Raw genomic sequence first — 21,496 nt, 5'->3', positions numbered from 1 at the left:
GCAACGGGAAGGAACAGCTAAGTCGAGGCACATTTTCTTTTCAGGATAAAGGAAATTGTCCCACAGCCGACAGTGGGGAGGGATGCCCAACTCCGAATACACTAAGAACTGCCGAACAGTACATGTTAAGTGGGCGAATGGTGTGGTATGTGAATTATACCTCGGAACAACTGCTTACGTCAGATACGCCCAACCCACTGAATCATTAGGGACAAGCAAATTAAAACCACTATGAGAAACCACTGGAAACCAATTACAATGCCTAAAACAGGTCATTAAAAATACATATTTATTTTGAGAGAGAGAGAGCACGCAAGAGAGCAGGGGAGGAGCAGAAAGAGAGAGAAAGAGAGAGAGAGAGAGAGAGAGAGAGAGAGAATCCCAAGCAGGCTCTGTGCTGTCAGTGCAGAGCCTGATGCCGGGCTCCAACTCACAAACTGTGACATCATGACCTGAGCTGAAATCAAGAGTCAGACGCTTATGCCACTGAGCCCCCCATGCATCCCCGAAACAGGTTTTTTGAGGCTGGTTACACCAGATCTGCAGGAAGGGGGCAGCTGGCACTTTGTCCCCCTGTCCACCCACCAGCCCGCCCACCTCCAGGGCCCAGCTCAGCACTCGCAGTGTGCCATTGTTCCTAAATAGGCAGCGACAGCCACACCCTGGAAACCACACCTGGCGTCTGCCCCGGCCCCCATGCCCGAGCGAGCAGATGTCAGCACTTGGCACCTAGGTCCACACTGAGGTCTCGCAGGGACAGAAGCCCCGGGAAGGCAGAGCTCCCATCTGGATGCTCCTGGCACGGAGCCCGCGCGTCACAGGCACACAGAGAACGCAGGCTGAGTCGCGTTGTGTGTGACGCAGAGGACACCGGATGACGGATGACGGTCCTCCTTACCCTGATTTTACACAAGAAGAAACCTCTTCTATGGTAAGTCCTGATCTGAAGGAAAGATAAAGCTGCTCGCCAAGCACGCGCTCGCTTTATACCAGTCAGGACGAGACCTTCAGCCTTGCTTCCTGGGCCGTGACCTGTGTCCCCAGTTACCGCCCCGGCTGCCTTCAGTCCCTTCATGTCCCAGCTTTGCGCCGAGCGGCTCTGGGTGAAGGATGCAGACGTCATTCCCTCAGCAGAAATGCAGAGACGTGCCGGGTACTTACAGTGCTCTGGAGGCCCGTGGTCCCGCGGCTCAACGCCGGCTCCCAGAGCAGCGTCCGATTGCTTTTTGGAACCTTGCAGCAGCGTCAGGAACACCTTTATGAAAATTAAAAAAGACCTTCTTATTATCTCCTACCCATTTTCACAACGCACTCCTGGCCTTTAGCCTCAGTCCCCCAGCAAGGTCATTATGACAACAGACACCACACGCCGTTATCTCATGAGCTTTTCCCATCACTGGCCTGGCGGTAAGGCCGCCCGGTTCTCCGCAAGCTGGTTGTAAGGCTGCTCCGGGGATACAAGGCGAGGGAAACCTGACCGTGGACCTCAGGGCATTTACGGGCATGGTGGGGTCAATCCAAGCAAGAAGCAGGCAGGGCAAAGGAGGCGCCCACGATACAGTGTCCAAAGCAACGGGGAGTTGTGACTGGCTACACCAGAGTCTTAGAAGTTCAGAGATGGGGGCGCTTGGGGGGCTCAGTCGGTTAAGCATCTGACTCTTGATCTCGGCTCAGGTCAGAGTCTCACAGTTTGTGGGTTCAAGCCCCACATCAGGCTCTGAGCTGACAACACGAACCCTGCTTAGGATTCTCTCTCACCCTCGCTCTCTGCTCCTCCCCCATTTGTCTCTCTCTCTCTCTCTCTCTCTCTCTCTCTCTCTCTCTCAAAATAAATAAATAAATTTAAAAAAAAAGTTCAGAGACTGAATGGAGAAACTCGTGACACAGCTTATTTGGCATGGGTGAGACACACTGGTAAGAGCCCCCACTGGACGTGGCGTTTCCACGGGAGTGCCACGTCCCCGGGAGCAGCGTGTTTAAGTAACGGCCTGAGGTCTCTATTCAGTTCATGCTGGAAGCAAAATCCAGTTTCAGTGAGCTCAGATCCAACGACTGGGTCCCAAACCAGCACGAGAGGTGAGAAGCCGCCCGAGCCCTAGAGGCACCTGGAGGTCTGGCAGGTTCCACGGAGAGGTGAGGGGGTGTCCCTAACATACATCGGCAGGTGCGTGGGACCGGCGGCTGGCTCGTGCGTGAACGCCCTGTGCCACCACCACCGCGGGAAGGGCTGGGGCTCAGGGCTTGAGGACGACGCTCCCCACAACACGTCAGGCCAGCGGGCATGGGACCCAGGGCCCACCGTGTCGGCCGCATGGTCTCGGGAGCAGGGGCGGCACTGACGAGCAGCTGAAATTCGGTGGATGACGGCTTCCAGTCATTTGCGCGAACCGCACTTGGCGTTTCCGTAAACAGTGCAACCTCTGATTGCTTATTTAGGGGAGTAAGTACAAAGGTACTGACTATCTCTGGGTGTTTGGGGGACCCTCCAGCCCGCAGGGAAGACGGGGAGAGGGCACCAGAGAAGAGAAGAAAGCAAGAAGCCTGTGGGAGGGCAGAGACGCATCATTTCTCTGCGTGTGGCTCATTAGTTTGACACAGAATCCCGCTGAAAGAATCCAAGTCCCGCCCCGGTGAAGGGCCACGAGGTTTCACTGGATCCTACGCGGGGACTCTGAATTGTAAGATAACCCCTTGTGGATTCCAGGAAGACCCTGAGGAAAAGAAGCAAACCTCACGACCCCTCAAGTATCACCTGCATCACCACCACCAGGAATAATAGTAACTAACAATTAGTAACAATGCTGTGCCAGTGCGTCACTTCGGGAAACTGTTTGCCACTCTTCCTTTCCCCTCACGATAAACGGTAACAATAAGACGTGTAACAGAGGGGTTGCAAGCAGTGAACGCATTGCTGCATGGCGGAAGGAAAATGCCCAACGGAAGCTCCCACGTCTGGTCCTAGGAGAGGCCAAGCAGGGGGAGGACGAGAAGTACCATGTGGCATGTCCCTGAGGTGTCACTTCAATTCATTCTCAGCCCAACCCAGTGAGACCAGTACTGTTAGCCCCACTAATGAGGAACGCACCTAGGACTGACGAGTTAAGCCTTCACCCAGGGCATTCAGAAAGATACACATTCACCCAGGGCATTTATAGAGAACGAAATTAAAAAGAGTAGAAATAGGGGCACCTGGGTGTCTTGGTCGGTTGAGTGTCCAACTCGTGATTTCGGTTCAGGTTGTGATCCCAGTGTCATGGGATCAAGCCCCACATCGGGTTCTGTGTTGACAGCCTGGAGCCTCCTTGGGATTCTCTCTCCCTCTCTCTCTGCCCCTCCCCTCCTTTATCTCTTTCTCTCAAAAATAAATAAATATTTTTATGGGGTGCCTGGGTGGCTCAGTCAGTGAAGCATCCAACTTCGGCTCAGGTCACGATCTGTTTTTGGGTTCAAACCCCCTGTCGGGCTCTGTGCTGACAGCTTGGAGCCTAGAGCCTGCTTCGGATTCTGGGTCTCCCTCTCTCTCTGCCCCTCCCCTGTTCATGCTCTGTCTCTGTGTCTCAAAAATAAATAAACATTTAAATAAAATTTTAAAAAAGGAATAAAATAAATAGATATTTTTTAAAAAGGGAATTCTTTTTAAAAAAAATTTCTTTAATGTGTATTTATTTTTGAGAGAGAAAGAGAGACAGAGCACAAGCAAGGGAAGGGGCAGAGATACAGAGAGAGAGGGAGACACAGAATCCGAAGCAGGATCCAGGCTCTGAGCCATCAGCACAGAGTGGGACACAGGGCTCGAACCCACGAACCATGAGATCATGACCTGAGCCGAAGTTGGATGTTTAACCGACTGAGCCACCCAGGCGCCCCTTAAAAAAGGAATTCTTAAAAAAAAAAAAAAAAAACAGTAGAAGCGGTACAAGTCAAGAATTATTCATTGAGAAGAAACTTTCCTCTGTATCTTATTCTAAGTGGAATTTTCATTCAATGATCAAAAGTAATTGTAAATTATATAAAGCATATCTTGATAACACCTTGGTAATAATCTCCATCTTTTTAAATTTCCCCTCCCTTCCCCTTTTCATAACAAGACAGTGTGTGTGTGTGTGTATGTGTGTGTGCACTTGTGCACGTGTGTGTGCACAAGTATGTGTGGGAGGAAAAGAGACAATAAGGGCAGAGGTCTTGCTGTCCGTGCTCTCAGGGGTCACTGGGGGATGCTGTCGATTACAGCACAACACTAAGTACCGGGGACACCGAGGGGATTCTCCAGCCTCCCCTGCGGAAAGGGAAAGGCAAGGCCAAGACAGAAGGATGCTATGAGCGCCACCTGGTGTCGGCATGCCCTGACTGCAGCCACACCGCCCGGGGACACCTGGCAGCAAGAAAAACACCAAGGTAGCCCAGTGAGGAGAAAGGCCCAAATAAAGGTCAAATTTTTGAACAGCAGTATGACGGTGATTGACGTTTTCAAAAGTCTGAGTTCCCGATGGCGGCTGCCATCCTGGTTATTCTGGGCTGCAAGTCCGGTGCCAAATGGAAGCTGTGAGCCTGTGGTCCTGCAGCCACCCTGGTCGAGGGTCTCAGGGAAACACGGCACCCGGGACGGAACGTGACCCGGCGGGGAACCCCTGCCCCATGGATGTGGGCGACGGAAGTGCCACGCCGTGGTCTGCACCCTTGCTTTATTATCTGACACACACAATCCCTAACACAACCTTCCGTCAGTATTTGTAGCTGGAGGCCGAACTTGACACGTTTTCCTAAAGGAGCGGAATAGGGAAGCCTACGCCGGGTCTCAGGCAGTCAAGGACAAGGACACAGCACTCGACCACGAAGTCTCATTACACACAAGCCTGGGAGAGTCCGTTCCACACACGGAAACATCCCTTCACGAGACAGAGCACAAACCACGGGCCGCCTCGCGGGAAGGCGTCTGAGCAGAGACGAGGCGTCTCACATCCGGTGATGCTTCCCGAAGTCTAGGGAGAGCGCAGCCCCCGGGCGTCTGTGGAAGGCTGCCACGGGCACCTCTTCCCGCTCCGACGGCGCCTTCTCCATCCTCACAATGAGACCAGGCCACGGGCCACTGCATGCGAACCACACAGACGCACAGTGGCCTCTTCCAAAGGACAGGCCCTGGAAAGTGGTTTTCTGTCTCACGAGTTCAGAATTTCACGGGAACGAGCTCGGGCTTCCCAAGGCAAAGGGAAATCAGACGAAGACGGGTCAAACTACTCTTACCAACCTTCACCTGAGGTCATCGCGTGACCGGAACAGGAGCGAAACAGATGAGGACATTCCGCTCAACAGCAAAAATACCAGCGGTGCAACAAAAACACGGACAGAGGCCCTGAACAGACGTTCCTGCAGAGAAGACACGCGGACAGCCAAGAGGCGCGTGAGGAGATGCTCTGCATCGCTCGGCACCAGGGAAATGCAAATCAAAACCACGATGTGGTGTCACCTCACACCTGTCGGCTAGAATCCAAATGACAAGGAGTGACAGGTGCTGGTAAGGATGTGGAAGAAGGGAATCCCTCGCGCAGAGCCAGTGCGAATGCAAACGGGTGCGGCCACTGTGGACAGCAGCATGGAGGGTCCTCAAAAGGTTAAAGATAGAACTACCCTATGACCCAGCAATCCCACCTCTGGGTAGTTTATCCGAAAGAAAAAGAAAACACTACGTTGAAAAGACACCTGCTTCTCGTGGTCACCGTAGCATCACATACGGGAGCTGAGACATGGAAACAGCCGTAGATGAAGGGGGGATAAAGACGGTGTGGGATATATACACTCAATGAAGTATGACTCAGCCACAAAAAGGAAGGAAATCCTGCCTTTTGCCACAACACTGGGGACATTATGCTAAGTGAGATAAGTTGGACAGAGAAAGGCAAAAACCCTATGATCTCACTCACACATAGAACATTAAAAAAAAAAAAAACAGATTGGTGGTTGCCAGGGGAGAGTGGGCGGGGGGGGGGGGGGGGGGTGGTGCAAAACGGTCACAAGGAGTCAAAAGATACAAACTTCCACTTAAAAGATAAGTAAGTCCTGGGGATGTGATCTGTAACATTACCACTCCAGTTAACGAGACTGGGCTTTCTATCTGAAAGTTGCAAAGAGAGTAGATTATAGAAGTTCTTTCCGTGAGAAAAATAACCATGTGAGGGTCCCCTGGGTGGCTCCGTTGGTTAAGCGTCTGACTCCTGATTCCGGTTCAGGTCATGATCTCAGGGTTCATTGAGATCGAGCCCCACATCGGACTTCATGCTGACAGTGTGGAGCCTGCTTGGGATTCTCTATCTCCCTCTCTCTCTGCCCCTCCCCTGCCCACTCTCTCTCTCAAAATCAACAATAAACATTAAAGAAAGAAAAATAACTATATGACATGACGCATGGTAACTTCCAACAGCCATCAGCATCACACATACATACATCAAATCATCATGGCGTACACCCTAAACTAATACGATGTTGTATGTCAATAAAACTAGGGGGAGAAGGTAGAAATCTCAAGGACGCTATCCAGTGCAGAAACAATTTATAATTTAGCAGAAGTATGGATTGAAAGCCTACGGCATTTCTGCTCTCTGTTCACAAAGAACAGTATGTTCAACAGTTTGCAGATTCTTCATCTGAGGACTGAGGTTTTCTTCATTTAGAAGGGCTGCAGGGTCTGAGCACTTACGGCAGCCCGGGGTCACCTCAACACTGATTGTGCCATCAATCCCTCAGACCGCGGGGCTACGTGCACCCCACCGCCAAGTAGTCTCAGACCCCCAACTTGACCCGCATTTAAAGTGTCCATTTGATGGACTGTGTCCCAGAGATGGGCAGTGCAAGGTGCCTTCAGCTGAGACGCTGGGGAAATGCATGAAGGCGACCGACTCCGCAAGACAATGACGGCATTGTCCTACCAACAGATGACATCAGCGCAGGGACAGTGTCCAAAGTTGGACCAAAATGTAAACTGTGCTGTGGTTTCGTTTTGTTTTCATTTTCCCAAAAGTAACAGTTTTAAGAAGCAGAAGATAAAACCGTGGGGAGAGCCTACGTGGTAAGGAACAAGAGAGTCACTGGCTAGTCCTCTCCAGACGTAGGAGTCTGGGCAGATCTGCCCCTTGGCAGGCCACATGGTGCATACGGTAAGAGTCTACCGTTTCACAGGAGCGTCTGTTCATTCCCGATCTCTGTTGGAACAGATGACCACAAACGTGGATGGAAAACAACAGCGGCTTATCATCTGATAACCCGGGGCTGGTTCCTTCCACGGACCCCACGGGAGAATGAACCCCTTGCCTTTTTCAGCTTCTAGTGGCCGCCTACATGCTCACAGCCCCATGCTCTGTGTTCAAAGCGCATCACCCCAATCCCTGCCTCCACCAAGGCCTCTCCTTCCATCCGTCTGACCTTCACATGTCCTTCTGACGAGCACACTACTCAGCACACGGCTCCACACCGATAATCCAGGATAGCCTTCCCGTCATAAAATCTGTGCAGCGGACAACCACAGGTCCAGGGATTCCGGGGATTAGGATGCAGACATGCTCAGGGCCTTTGTTCAGTCCACCGCAGAACCACGCACCATCGGTGCAGCTTGGAAACCAGGGCCGTTGGTGTGATGCGTCCCCAGACACCGGAGAGACAGTACCAGTCAGAAGCACGGGTGGAGGGTTTTGGCATCTGCCACAACTGAACTCCAATTCCCGACTTTGGGCGACGGGGCCCCTTTCTCACATGCAGTCCCTCAGTCTCCTTCTGCACAAGGGGATAGGGACTTCAACTTCAGTGCGTTTCTAAATTTGATAAGGCCAAGCTTGGGTTGGATCCACACTGCCCTGTGATGGCTTTTTTCCCCACACACACAACATGAAATGACGGGCCAGCACGGCAGTCAGAGGGCAAATAGCACGTTCGGCACCGAGCTGACACCAGGCTTAGAGCAAGCGGTAAGAACCTGAGGCTGCTCTAAATTTAAAAGACCCGGGGCGCCCAGATGGCACAGTCAGTTGAGCGTCCGACGCTTGATTTTGGCTCAGGTCATGGTCTCATGGTTCGTGAGGTCGAGCCCCGCCCCGGCTTCTGTGCTGACAGTGCAAAGCCTGCTTGGGATTCTCTCTCTCTTTCTCCTTCTCTTCCTCTGCCCCTACCTCACTCTGAATCTCATTCTCTCAAAATAAATAAACTTTAAAAAAAGAATTTTAAAGACCTAAGTCTCCAAATGAAGAACCCTGAAATTACTGGGTTTATTGTCCCCCGAGGAGAAAACACAGGGTGTCAGGTGACGGAAGGAACATGTTGGGGCCAGCAGCCTCCCCTCCCCCTTGTCCCTTCCCTCTCAGGCAGACCCGAGGGGGGAAGGGAGGTAGCTCCTTGGCTTTCAGTGGCTGCAGGAAGAACACACCAGATTGGGGCTGGGGCATCCAGGAGGGGCTGGGGGGGGGCACAGGTTCTGTCCAGGGGGCATTAAAGTTGTGGTGCTCCAGAGGTGTGGGCGGATTGGGCAAACAAGGGGACAGCCTCCGATATGGAAGCTGAGTCTGCCCTGGTCAGGGAGGGAGAGACAAAGACGAAGAGGGGACACTCAAAGAACCCAGTGTGGCTGGCCTGGCCCTGGGGGGTTTCCCTGTGGAGGTGAACCCCTGGCTTTCACCGTGAGGGGAGAAAGAGCAGCAAATGGAGACTGTCCAGCCACCCCCAGGTCAGGACAGGAGCAGTGTTGCCCCACACCACGTGTGCACCTACAGCCGGGCCCCCTTGCAGAAATAGCCGATTCTAGGGTCAGACGGGGGAATGCGCTTCGGGCGCCCAGAGCACCTGGTGACGTCAGAACATAAGACACTGGAAGATCGTGGGGCTGTGTTAGGGCACAGAGTCAGCACGAAGGAGCGCCAGGGGCTAAACCTGGTAGGACTCCGGCATCCAAGCAAATTAGGATCGCAGCAAATTCTGGCTCACTGCATACGGTGATCCTTACCAATACAAATAAACAAACATGGTGAAGAAAAGCATTCCGTTTCCGTCTAATGCCAACGAAAAAGATGCAGGATGAGTTACAGAACAAGAGAAACCACCACCTGACTGATGTCATGGTCGTAACTGTTTCAGGCCAGGAACATGGGGGGAGGGGCAAAGCAGCGGGATGAAGACTGAGAATTTAAAGAGTCTTCAGGGGGTGCCCGGGTGGCTCAGTTGGTTAAGTGTCCAACTTCGGCTTGGGTCATGATCTCACAGTCTGTGAGTTCGAGCCCCACGTCAGGCTCTGTGCTGACATCTCGGAGCCTGGAGGCTGCTTCTGATTCTGTGTCTCCTCCTCTCTCTGCCCAGCTCATGCTCTGTCTCTCTCTGTCTCTCAATAATAAAATAAATGTTTAAAAAAATTTTTTTTAAATAAAGAGTCTTCAGGCGGGTGCCTGGGTGGCTCGGTCAGCTGAGCGTCCGACTTCGGCTCAGGTCATGGTCTCGTGGTTCGCGAACGAGCCCCGCATTGGGCTCTGCGCTGACAGCTCAGAGCCTGGAGCCGGTTTGGGATTCTCTGTCCCCCCGCCCCTCTCTCTCTCTCTCCCTCTGCTCCTCCCCCGTTCACATTCTCTCTCTCAAAACTAGATAAATAAACATATTTAAAAGTCGAAAAAAATGCACCACTAAGAATCACTCCATTTGCATGACATGAAAAGATTTCGCCTTGGCTTCCGAGCTGGCTGCAAAGGTACTTCCTGTGCACACCCAGGGAGCTCCAGCTCTCCCTGGTCCCCCACCATGCAAAGCAAACACACTCCACACATGGTGGCTGTATGATCAGATTTGACATCTCAGCCTCACTGGCTTGGGGGTGTCTTTAGGGGCCATGAGTTACATGGAATTTACTGCAGTTTAAAATGAAATCTGCTCAGGGCGCCTGGGTGGCTCAGTCGGTTAAGCGTCCGACTTCGGCTCGGGTCACGATCTCACGGTTCGTGGGTTCGAGCCTCATGTCGGGCTCTGTGCTGACAGCTGGGAGCCTGGAGCCTGCTTCCGATTCTGTGTCTTCCTCTTTCTCTGACCCTGTCCCATGCACACACACACTCTCTCTCTCTCTCTCTCTCAAATATAAATAAACATTAAAAAAAGAAAAAGAAAATGAAATCTGCTCTCTAGCTACAGAGTCAGGAGCATCCCTGGACAGGCCCCCATGCACCTGCTGTAAGTTGTCAGGCACCGCACAGGCGAACAAAGGGAAAGCACGTGCAGGGTGCTTATCCACGCTGACTATGGATCGATAACAGACACAAGACAAGAAAGTCGATACTTGCCCGCTGTAAGGAGACAAAATTGGTTGAGATAGATATTTTATAGACTCCATCAAACAAAGGAAAGTTTTTAAAAGGCTTAATCTTTTTTCAATTTAAGATTCCGTTTTCAAACAAGCCCACATAGGCTGTAATATTCTATCTTGTTAAATCTGTATTTCAGATGGTTGTTTATGGTTGCCCTTAAGACAGATGGGTTCTTTTTGAGCACCTGCGTGTGTGCAAGAGAAAAGAAAGACACATGAGCCTCTAACCGATACCTGTTAGCACCTATTATGTGCAAAGCATGTACTAAGTACAGCAGGTAGAAATCACTGCAGGAAATCGGAGAAGCACATGTAAAATGTCCCAAGTAATTGCACGACTGGTTCTGCTGCTTCCGGTTGGGCTTGTTTTGGGAGGATGAGCACCAAGGGGCGGGGGGGATCTGGGGAAGAAACAAACAGCGGGTTGCAGAGAAGCAAGGTGCATGAAGGAATTACTCCCTGAAGCAGGCAGTAAGGATGGACTCCCTCCCTATCCAGATTTTGGTGATGGCCCCACGACCCAATGCCTTTGCCAAAATTTACTGAGTGGGTTTTCCTATATGCAACTTCAAAAATAAAGAATGGAAAAGAAAACAGGGCAAAGAGGAGACAGATTAAGAAATTTCCAAAAGGTGCATCAAGGGGTATAGATAAGAATATTTTGGGGGCACCCAGCTGGCTCAGATGATGGAGGGTGTGGATCTTGAGGTTGTGAGTTTGAGCTCCATATTGGGTGTAGAGATTACTCAGAAATAAAAATCTTTAAAAAGAAAGAATATTTTGGAGAATAAAGGGAAATACAAATCAGAAATAGGAATATTTAGGGAATTAGCATAAAAAGAATTTTCAGGGACCGCCTGGCTGGCTCAGTGGCGGAGTGTGTGACTCCCGATATCGGGGTTATAAGTTCGAGCCCCACATTGTGTGTAAAGATCACTTTAGAATCTTTAGGGGCGCCTGGGTGGCTCAGTCTGTTAAGTGTCCGACTTCCGCTCAGGTCATGATCTCGCGGTTTGTGGGTTCGAGCCCCGCGTCGGGCTCTGTGCTGACAGCTCGGAGCCTGGAGCCTGCTTCGGATTCTGTGTCTCCCTCTCTCTGTCCCTCCCCCGCTCACACTCTGTCTCTCTCTGAAAAATAAACATTAAAATTTGAAAACAAAGAATTTCTAGAAGCTGTGCTGGGATTACATACCTATGATAACACTAAAAATACAGAAGGGCTAAAATACAGAAACGCTTACTTTCCGAATACCCCACAGCACGTGTATTCTGGATTTAAATGCAGTGAAGGTGATGCAGAGAAGTCCTCACCTTTGCATGACTTCCTGCGGTTTGTCACCTGTTCTGAGGGTTATCGAATTATCTGATCCAAACAGAAACGGTGTTGAGAACGTTAGGGAAGAAATTTCTGTTTCATCGAGGAGAAGAATGGGGTTCCAGCCACACGCGGGCTGCTCCCCGACCCAGCTGCTCCCACCGCACTCAGGGCCTGCAGGACAAACGGTATCCTGGAGGCTTTTTTTTTTTTTTTAATGTTTATTTATTTTGAGAGAGAAGAGGGAGGAGGGGAGGGGCAGAGAGAGAGACCCCCAAGCAGGCTTCTCACTGTGAATGCAAAGCCCGATGCGGGGCTCGATCTAATGCACTGTGAGATCATGACCTGAACCAAAACAGAATCGGATGCTCAACAGACTGAGGTGCCCCAGGAAGCCTTTTAAACAGAAATTAGGCAGCCATAGAAGCAAAGGTTATGGGGAAATGGACACCGCTTAAGATTGGTATCATCAGTTGGAGTAACTCCTGTTACAAAGCAGCACAGGCCAGAAAATTTTAAACCTGACTTAAGATTCTGGGCATGGTGCCATAAGACTTCCTCCACAGTCTCCTCTCTCCAGGGTGGAGGACAGGGAAGGGGACAGACATCAGCCATGAAAGGAAGGACCCCCGGGCGGGTGAGGCCAGGCCAGGCCAAGCTGTCAGTGAGTCAGGGTGTGGGAAGGAGGCACCCCCCCACACACACACAAAACCAGCTCCCAGCCCCAGAGCGGTCCACGGGTGCGAAGGCCCCAGGGGAACTCACCATCCAGGAGGGTGGCAGAAAGACCACCCAGTACCACCCAGCCCCCCAGCCCTTCCGAGGCTGGCTCCCTGGGCATTTCATGGGCATTTCAGGCTTTGCCAGGAGCCCCTTCCATCAACCCCACCCTGTGGCTCTCACAGCTCCCAGGGACACATTTGGCCAATGGCCTGGAGAATGGATTCCAACCCAGGCCGGGGCTCTGCGGTCCGGGTGCTGGGAAACTCCCTTGATTCAGTCAGAACCTTGGGGGCTGCCCTGGGACAGTCATCACCACCCCGGGGTGTAGGAAACTACGAGGACCTCGGTTTCCACTCCCACTAAACCCTGTCAGAAGGTGGGCATTCCTAATATGGAAGGCGTCCTGCATCAGCCAGGGGCAGCGGGTCCGCGGTGACAGAGGCCGCCTCACTGGCCCCTCGGGCCCAACAAGTGACAGCTTTCTGTGGCTCGTGTAAGTCAATTTCCCATTGATTTGTCTAGCTTTTACTAAAACCACGCTTATAAAGGAGACGAGTGGCTTAAAGAAGATTCTGGCAGCTAAAACGAGCCCTACCAGCACGCACAAACGAGTAAAAGGCAGAGCTGACACCTTCTTTACTCCAGAAGTCTCTGATTTAATCCAGGGCTGTGGCTGGAAATGCAGCCAGACCTGATCATTTGGCAGAAAAGGAAGGAGGGAGTGAGGGTGGGAGGGAGGGAGGGGAGGTAAGGATAGTGAGGAAGGGGTAGGGAGGAAGGGGGAAGAGGGTGGGGGGAGGAGAAGAAGGAGGGAGGGATGAAGGAAAGAGGAGGAGGGAGGGGAGGGGAAGGAGGGAGGGGAAGAAGAGGGAGGGAAGGGGTGTGGGGAAGGGAGGGGAGTAGGGAGGGGAGGAAGAGGGAGGGAAGGTGTGTGGGGAAGGGAGGGGAAGAGGGAGGGGAGGAAGAGGGAGGGAAAGAAGAGGGGAGGGGAGGAGAGGAAGGGAGGATGGGAGGAAGAGGGAGGAAAGGAAGAGGGGAGGGGAGGAGGGAGGGAAGGGAGGAGGAAGGGAAAAGGGGAGGGAAGGAAGGAAGAGGGAAGGAAGGGAGGGAAAGAAACACAAAGAAAAAATCTTACGATGCAAAGGAAATTATTGTCGGGAAATCTCCCCGTGCTCATGTACAACTGATGCCTTTCTTTCCCATTTCACTGAGAAAATAAAAGCAATTAGGAAAGACCAAAAAGAAAAAAAGAAAATTTTTTTTCCTTTTTTTAAAAAATATTTTTAATGTTTTTTTTTTTTTGAGAGAGAGAGAGAAAGAGAGATGGAGAGCACAAGCAAGGCAGAGGCAGAGAGAGAGGGAGACACAGAATCCAAAGCAGGGTCCAGGCTCTGAGCTGTCAGCACAGACCCCCTCAGATCATGACCTGAGCCCAAGTCGGATGTTAACCTACTGAGCCATGCTGGTGCCCATCTTTTTCCATTTCAAGCGACCCAAACCAGTAAAACGACTCTCAAAGGTGGGGGATCCCTGCGTGCGCAGGAAAACAGTGACCGCAAAGTTCCCAACTACCACAACTACTAGCTCGCAGACACAGCAGCTGGCACGTTTCCCTGGAGCACGGATACAACTTCCTTCCATGTCATTCCAAAGCTGTGACAATGATGTCACTCTCTGTGTTTCCACAGGCAGGAAGAACCTTTACCATTGCTGACTGGCTTGTTCTGAGCAGGAAGTGTTATGGCAAAGCCCTAGAATAACCAAGCCGCTGCAGTCATTCCATTTCAAAGATCAAAACCCCCAGCCTCACACGAGTAGAATGATGTACCCAAGGCCCTAGATATTGGAAGGAAAAGGATTTGGATTAGAACCGGCGGGGGCAGAGCTCACACACTTTCCACTATGATGCTCTAGTCCCAGACGCTGCACGTATCTTTACAAGTGTCCTGCTCGCGGTTCATTTAGAAAATATTTAGTTGTACATACTACATATTTAAAATATGGTAAATCTTAGAGCACCTGGGCGGCTCAGTCGGTTAAGCATCCAACTTCAGCTCAGGTCACGATCTCACAGTCTGTGAATTCGAATCCCTCGTCAGGCTCTGTGCTGACAGGTCAGAGCCTGGAGCCTGCTTCGGATTCTGTCTCCCTCTCTCTCTGCCCCTCCCCTGCTCATGCTCTGTCTCTCTCTGTCTCAAAAATAAATAAACATTAAAAAAAAATTTTTTTTAAATATACGGTAAATCTTGTTACATTTTACCATCTTTTGTGACCATTTTATTCCAGACAAAAGTTGCTGCGGCCACTATCTACACTGATTCACACACACGCGGTCGCTGTTTCTGTCACGTTGCTAAGCCAGTCCCCCGAATCCATTCCGAAACACAGCCCAAAGTTCAGGCTCTGACTTTCTTTTTTTCTTTCCTAAGTTTGCTTATTTATTTGGCAGGCAGTGGGGGGGTGGGGGTGGGTGGGGAGGGAGGAGAGCAAAGGAGAGGCAGAGAGAGAGAGAGAGAGAGAGACAGAGAGAGAGAAGATCCCAAGCAGGCTACATGCTCAGCACAGAGCCTGACACTGGGCTGGATCAACCCCAGGACCCTGGGATCATGAGCTGAGCTGAAATCAAGAGTCAGAAGCTCAGCCGACTGAGCCCCCCCAGGCACCCCAGCTCCGACATGCCAGAAGTCACGATCTTTCCATTCTCGTGGTTCTGTAAGGTCTCTAATATTTCCGACTCTGAGTGCTGACTGCAAACCACAAACTTCATCGGCTCCTAGGACTATTCCTGCCTCATGAAGACAGAGGGCTCTGAGACTCTGCCCAGATTTCCCCTTTGCATCATGGATTTTCATTCTAAATCTGCAGCACTTTCTATAGATAATAAATGAGGGAAAAGCACAAGTCAGCTGAGGCTCGCCGAGCTCCAGGCCCCAAAGCAAGGCTCACCTTGGGTTCAGCTACACCCACGGCCATCCTGGAGGAAATACCTGGGTCAGCCTCCCGCTGGTACAGAGAAACCACACTGAAAGGTGCTTGTCAGCTGGCTCAGTCCCAAGTGACAGGAAAGCATAACTGGGGGGCAGCATGGGGCTCACCAGGAGCCAGCAACGTCCGTGAGCCTGACCTTCTGCACATCTCCTCCTCTGCCCAGCGTGGGACCATGGGCTCCCAAACAGAAGCAGGTCCACGGAGAAAGTCAGGGGGTCTCCAGATGAGGAGACAAGGCAAGCCACCCCCCGACTACTGACAAGCGTTCAGACACGTAACGACTCCGGAGTAAAGACATCAAAGCTCTCAAATCTTAAAATGCGGATTTTCCCTAAAGAACGATCGTGACCCATGTGGCGTGCTCTGGTCCATATTGGCTTACGTGGTGTGTGGCACTGATCAGACCCTGGAAACAATAAATCGGCCATGTTCTCCGTCACGCGCCCTCCCCGCTGCCTTACCCCCGCCTCACCACCGACGCAGGGTGGCAAACCAAACGTAGTCAGTTAAAAGTGCACCCGACCAGCTGAACGTACCTCTTCCAGTGTGGCGTCTGAAATCCCGAAGCCCGTCAGATGCAGATGGTCGAGGTTCTGCTCCAGGGTCTGGAACAGCCCTTTGAAGCAGGCTCTGTCTGCATCCTTGGGAATGCCGTAGACCAGCTCAGCCCCGCTGCTGTCTTTGAGGAAGGCTTGAGGGATGTAGGTCTGGATCAGAGACGTGGCACGAGCGACGTGCTTCGGGTCATCGGTCTCTGGAGCAGAAGGCTGGCCGTCCCACAAAGGGGGTGAGAAAACAGCAAGGCTCATTAGTCCAAAAATACCGACTTTACGTCATCTGAGGTCATGTCTGAAATTCCAATTCGAAGCAGCGACGTCGAGAAATATCATTTAAGCCACGGGCATTTCTAGGACTCGGTGTAATTCTTCTTTTTATTTATTTAAGTTTGTTTCATTTTATTTTTGAAAGACAGAGAAAGAGAGAGAGAGAGAATCCCAAGCAGTCTCCACGCCGTCAGTGCATAGCCAAACACGGGGCTCAAACTCACAAACCATAAGATCATGAGCTGAGCAGAAACCAAGAGTTGGATGTGTAACCGACTGAGCCACCCAGGCTCCCCTGTACTTCTTCCTTTTTAAAAATAAATCTCTGGTGGTAATTCCAACAAGGTGAGACCCGCACGCCCATCTTGGCCATGGTCACCAGGCTCCTCGGACAGGCCTGGGGAGGGCTATACGCACATGTGCCCCCTGAGCTGGGGACAATCTTAGAAAGGGGACTACAGGATACAGGGCTGGGTCTTCTTAAAGGGGAGACAAGGATCCAACCACGGAGGGAAGGAGACACCTTGGGACAGCAAGATACTTTACCCAAGTCAGAGAGGAAGCAGGAACCTTGACTCTGGGCCCACAGCCCCTGCATCCCAACCCCACAGCCACCTCTGCCAGGCTTCGGTTGACAGGACCTCTGAAATGTACTTTTACCCTGGAGGTCCCTCACTACATTATCATAAAGCTTTAGCCTCCGAAAAGAACAGTTACTGTCAGAAAAATACTTCCAGGGGCACCTGGGTGGCTCAGTCGCTTAAGTGTCCAACTTTGGCTCAGGTCATGATCGATCTCACAGTTCACGGGTTTGAGCCCAGTGTGGGGCTCTGTGCTGACAGTTCAGAGCCTGGAGCCTACTTCAGATTCTGAGTCTCCCTGTCTCTCTGCCCCTCCCCTGCTCACTCTCTGTCTCTCTCTTGCTCTCAACTCTCAAAAATAAATAAACATTTAAAAAAATAAGAAGAAAAATACTTGTAGAGCATCTGGGCTACGATACTGCCTGGCCAGACCCAGCGGATGCTGTTACCAATCAGGTACTTTTGAGCCTCATCTGATGCCTTTGTCAGTGCAAATGCACTGGGGTCACAGGGGCTAATTGCTCCGCTCAGCCCTGGGGGATTTCTTCTGGCATCCGGGCTGCTGTGCACAGAGACTTCCACTCAATTACCGACTCCCTCTCCAGTCCACCCATGACACGGTAAGTTCCTGTCTGGGGCCACCAGGAAACGCTGTCTGCAGCTCAGTGCCCCCCTTCCCCGACCACCAGGAGCCCACAGCAGACCCCCACCCTGCCGGCTCCTGAGCATGCTGTGCACACACCACAGTGACCATGCTTTCGTTCTCAGGTACACCCTTTCCTCCACATGTACCGAGACCCCAAGGCCCTCAGGCCTCCCTTCATAGGACAGCAGCATTACGGGCAACACTGGACTCAGAATCAATATTCGTTCAGTTGATTTGAGTCCAAAGTGTAAAACTCTGTCACAGGACCGCCGAATTTGTCTCCTCTGCCCCACACAGGAAGGGCATTTCTCCCGCGTATCTAGGTCACTGTGCTTCGTACCTGCTTGCTGAGCGTCAGGCTGAGTCCCTGGCCATAGGCCTGGGTCAGGCAGAAGGGGGGACCGCAGCAGCGGAGCCAGCCATGCTGCAGGAGGGCCACACGGTCACCGAGAGCCTCAGCCTCATCCAGGTGGTGGGTCGTGAAGATGATGGTCCGACCTGCATCCCAAGGCAGGGGCGTCAGAACGGGCACCAGGAAGGCCCCCAGGGGATCCCGGACACGATTGAAAGCCCATCACTAATTTTTTTGATGTTTGTTTTTATGTAATGTTTATTTTTGAGACAGAGAGAGACAGAGCTTGAGCAGGGGAGGGGCAGAGAGACAGAGAGAGAGAGAGACAGAATCTGAAGCAGGCTCCAGGCTCCGAGCTCTCAGCACAGAGCCGGACGTGGGGGTCAAACCCACGAACCGTGAGACCATGACCTGAGCCGAAGTTGAACCCTCAAGCAACTGAGCCACCCAGGAACCCTGATTTGATGTTTTTTAATAAAGCAGAAAGATGAAAAGACTAGTCTCCCCAAATAAATAAATAAATAAATAAATAAATAAATAAATAAATAAAGGCATCCAAAAGGAAACCATGAAATGTAGACCCCAGGGCAACAGGTGGGTGCCATGACCGCCCTCACCACAGCTGTGTCCCAAAGATCAAGGCCAACCTCCCATCCAGAGGTCCTTCGAGGTTACTAAGAGTTGCTCAGTCCCTGATCTGGGATTCGGGGCCGGTTAGACCCTGGGATTAGTGCAACCTACACTTGGGGTGATGCGTTCCCACACCACACAATGGTCTAAAAATAAACGTCAAACAGAACTTACATTCCAAAAAAAATAAAAGTATATTAAGTCCAGAGATACTGATTATCGACCCAGGATGGTCTCTCAGGGGATAAGAAGACACACCCCCCAAACTGCAAAGCATTACTTTATAAGATGCTGCTTTCCTGTCTCTCGTGGATTCCGTGGTATGTTCCATGCCTCCCCTTCCAAAAGTGGTATCCCCCACCTCCACCTCCTCTTGTCTATGTTAAATTTGTCTTTTTTCTTTAACATTTTTTCATTTTTGAGAAACAGAGACACAGATCGTAAGCAGGAGAGGGGCAGAGAGAGAGGGAGACACAGAATCTGAAGCAGGCTCCAGGCTCCGAGCTGTCAGCACAGAGCTCGACGCGGGGCTCGAACTCATGGACCATGAGATCATGACCTGAGCCGAGGTCTGGCGCTCAACCAACTGAGTCACCCAGGTGCCCCTCATGTGCTTTTATTCTTAAAAAAAAAAATTGTTTAAATGTTTTATTCAGTTTGAGAGAGAGAGAGTATGAGCAGGGGAGGGGCAGAGAGAGAGGGAGACACAGCATCCAAAGCAGGCTCCAGGGCCCGAGCTGTCAGCACAGAGCCCGACCCCACAGACTGTGAGATCATGACCTGAACCAAAGTCTGATGCTTAATCTACTGAGCCATCCAGGCGCCCCTCCTCTTGTCTATTTTAATGATAGCAACGACAAGCTCACTGACCGAGCACCCAAGGACCAGATATGGAGCCACACGCTTTCGTCTACAGTACACTTACTCCTCCAAAAACCCTACACGTGGAAACACTCACACACACAGGAATGTGATCGTTTCTCCAGGGTCATGTGCAGTGAGAGTGTGAGTAGGAGAATTAGGTAGTTCCGTGCTAATTTGTCCGGGCATCCTGTCCTTCCTCATTCTTCCAAGGGAGCCCAGGAAGGCAGGGAACACGCGGATAAAACCCCAGGCCAACCGAGCCCTGCAGGTGCTGGTATGCAGGCGGAAAAGCCTCTTTCTACTCAGCAGGGAACAATTGTTTTTGTTCAGTCCTTACATCTGCTTCACAAAGCTACAGCACGGTGACCCAGGAGTGTGGGGCTCTTTCCAGAATCAGCAATCCATTCTGATTCCTGAGCACATGTTTTCCTAGAGGGACCACCTAACTCAGCTGCTTACCTCTCACTACCCTGAGTCAGAGCAGCCCTCCTTTGAGACGAAACAGCCAGCCCTCTTGGTCTCCTTTTCGGAGACAGAAATCACTGCTCGCCGACCAAGGACAGTGAGAAAACAAGTAAGTTATAACAACGGGATGGGACATTCTATCGCATCGGCTTTCTGTCCAGAGATACCGTTGTGTTCATGACTCTACCCTGGAAGATTCCATCTCTAGTTTTTAAAGTGCAGGAGAACAGCAGCCTTGCTAGCTGATGCATACCGCAACTCAGGCTTTTGGGGACGATGGAAGCTGTGTGCTGGTCGGCTGCTCGCCCATCTTCTTCATCAGTCCCAACTCAGGAGTGGCAGGGAAATGACTTAGCGCAGTTTAAATTAGCCTTATCTCAGGGAGCCTGGGGGCTCAGGCGTTTGAGGGTCCGACTTCGGTTCTGGTCAATATCTCACAGTTTGTGAGTTCGAGCCCCGTGTCGGGCTCTGTGCTGACAGCTCAGAGCCTGGAGCCTGTTTCGGGTTCTGCGTCTCCCTCTCTCTCTGCTCCTCCCCCGTTCACACTCTGTCTCTCTCTCAACAATAAATGAATATTAATAAATTAATTAATTAGCTTTATCTCTGTTTCCTCCTTCCCTTAAGTGGGGCTCAGGGTCTCTGGCACAGAGGTTCAGGCGCTCCCATTTTATGGGCAAGGGTCAGGATCTCTTGTGCTGTGGTCTCCAGATGACCCTGGGAGCTTAGGCAAGGCCCAGAAAGGGTCAGGTCAGAGCACAGAGCGTTCCCCGCTCTCTGGGCCTCTGCCCTGCTGACGCAGTCAGAATCTCTGACAGACGTGTCTCCCCCTCAGTGCCAAAGCCTGGCACCCGTGAATGTGTGGGATGTGGACCATGGGTGCCTCCCTGGCCCCCACGCTCCGCTGGGCCTCCAGAACAGCAGTGAAGCTGCAGGAGGTCAGATGAGCCCAAGCCACTGACACAACCTCACCCCCCTCCAGGGTCACCCCTGATGGTATAGCCCCACCCCCCTCCCGGGTCACCCCCTGGTGGTGGTACAGCCCCACCCCATCCCAGGCCCACACCCAGAAGGGAACAGAAAGCCACCATCTGCTCATTCCGTTTCCCTGCTTCTTCTCTGTCTTCTGCATCCATACGCCCCCTACGTTTCTGGAACCAAAAGGAACAGGATTGTTTTTCATGTTTCCTTAGTGAGACCAGCCTTAGGATGAAGCATCTTTCCTTCCTGAGGAGACACGTGATGGCCTGGGTCCTCTGGGCGCGGCCCTCTGAGTGCTAAGAATACAGGGCTTCTTTCTGGTTCCTTCTCTGTCTTTCCTTTTTTTTTAAAAAATTGATTTATTTATTTTGAGAGAGAACGCAAGCGAGTGGGGGAGGGGCAGAGAGAGAGAGATGCAGAATCCCAAGCAGGCTCCAGGCCCCAAGCCATCAGCACAGAGCCTGGCACGGGGCTCAAACCCACGAACCGTGAGATCATGACCCGAGCCAAATTCGGACGCTTCAGCGCCTGAGCCCCCCCTGGTGCCCCCGCTCTGTGTATTTCTTAAGCAGCAAATCCTAATCTCCCCCAGGGAGGAGAAAGCTCAGGTCAAGTCAGGTCTTGTACTCAAAAGGGAAGAGAGAAAAGCAGAGTTTCTCCAGACTCCATAGTCACAAGCTAAGTCACCCTGTTCCCCCTGCTTCCTTCCCGACTGGGGCATTTCTGTGTGAACACCGGGGCAATGCTCCGAGGCTATCAGGATCACAGAAGGAGTTCCAGATGGGGAGTGAGTATCTGCCCATCCCACGCCCT

The 21,496-nt window shown here is 51.7% G+C and overlaps 1 protein-coding gene across 1 annotated transcript in view; it reads right to left on the bottom strand.

The window, feature by feature from the left end:
* Positions 1 to 21,496, bottom strand: part of ABCA13 (ATP binding cassette subfamily A member 13) — a 396,309-nt gene that overhangs the window by 173,721 nt on the left and 201,092 nt on the right. Inside the window, exons 40-42 of the mRNA XM_019450998.2 lie at positions 17,735 to 17,892; positions 15,880 to 16,110; positions 1,162 to 1,255 (exon numbers count right to left, since the gene is read on the bottom strand). Coding sequence (XP_019306543.2) covers positions 1,162 to 1,255; positions 15,880 to 16,110; positions 17,735 to 17,892 — 483 coding nt within the window. The remainder of the gene's footprint in view (positions 1 to 1,161; positions 1,256 to 15,879; positions 16,111 to 17,734; positions 17,893 to 21,496) is intronic.

Source organism: Panthera pardus, unplaced genomic scaffold (assembly GCF_024362965.1).
Source record: "Panthera pardus isolate Hobbes unplaced genomic scaffold, ASM2436296v1 HiC_scaffold_8, whole genome shotgun sequence".
Taxonomy (NCBI): Eukaryota; Metazoa; Chordata; class Mammalia; order Carnivora; family Felidae; genus Panthera; species Panthera pardus.
The sequence above is the reverse complement of the archived record's forward strand: the minus strand, read 5'-3'. Positions and strand labels throughout refer to the sequence as shown.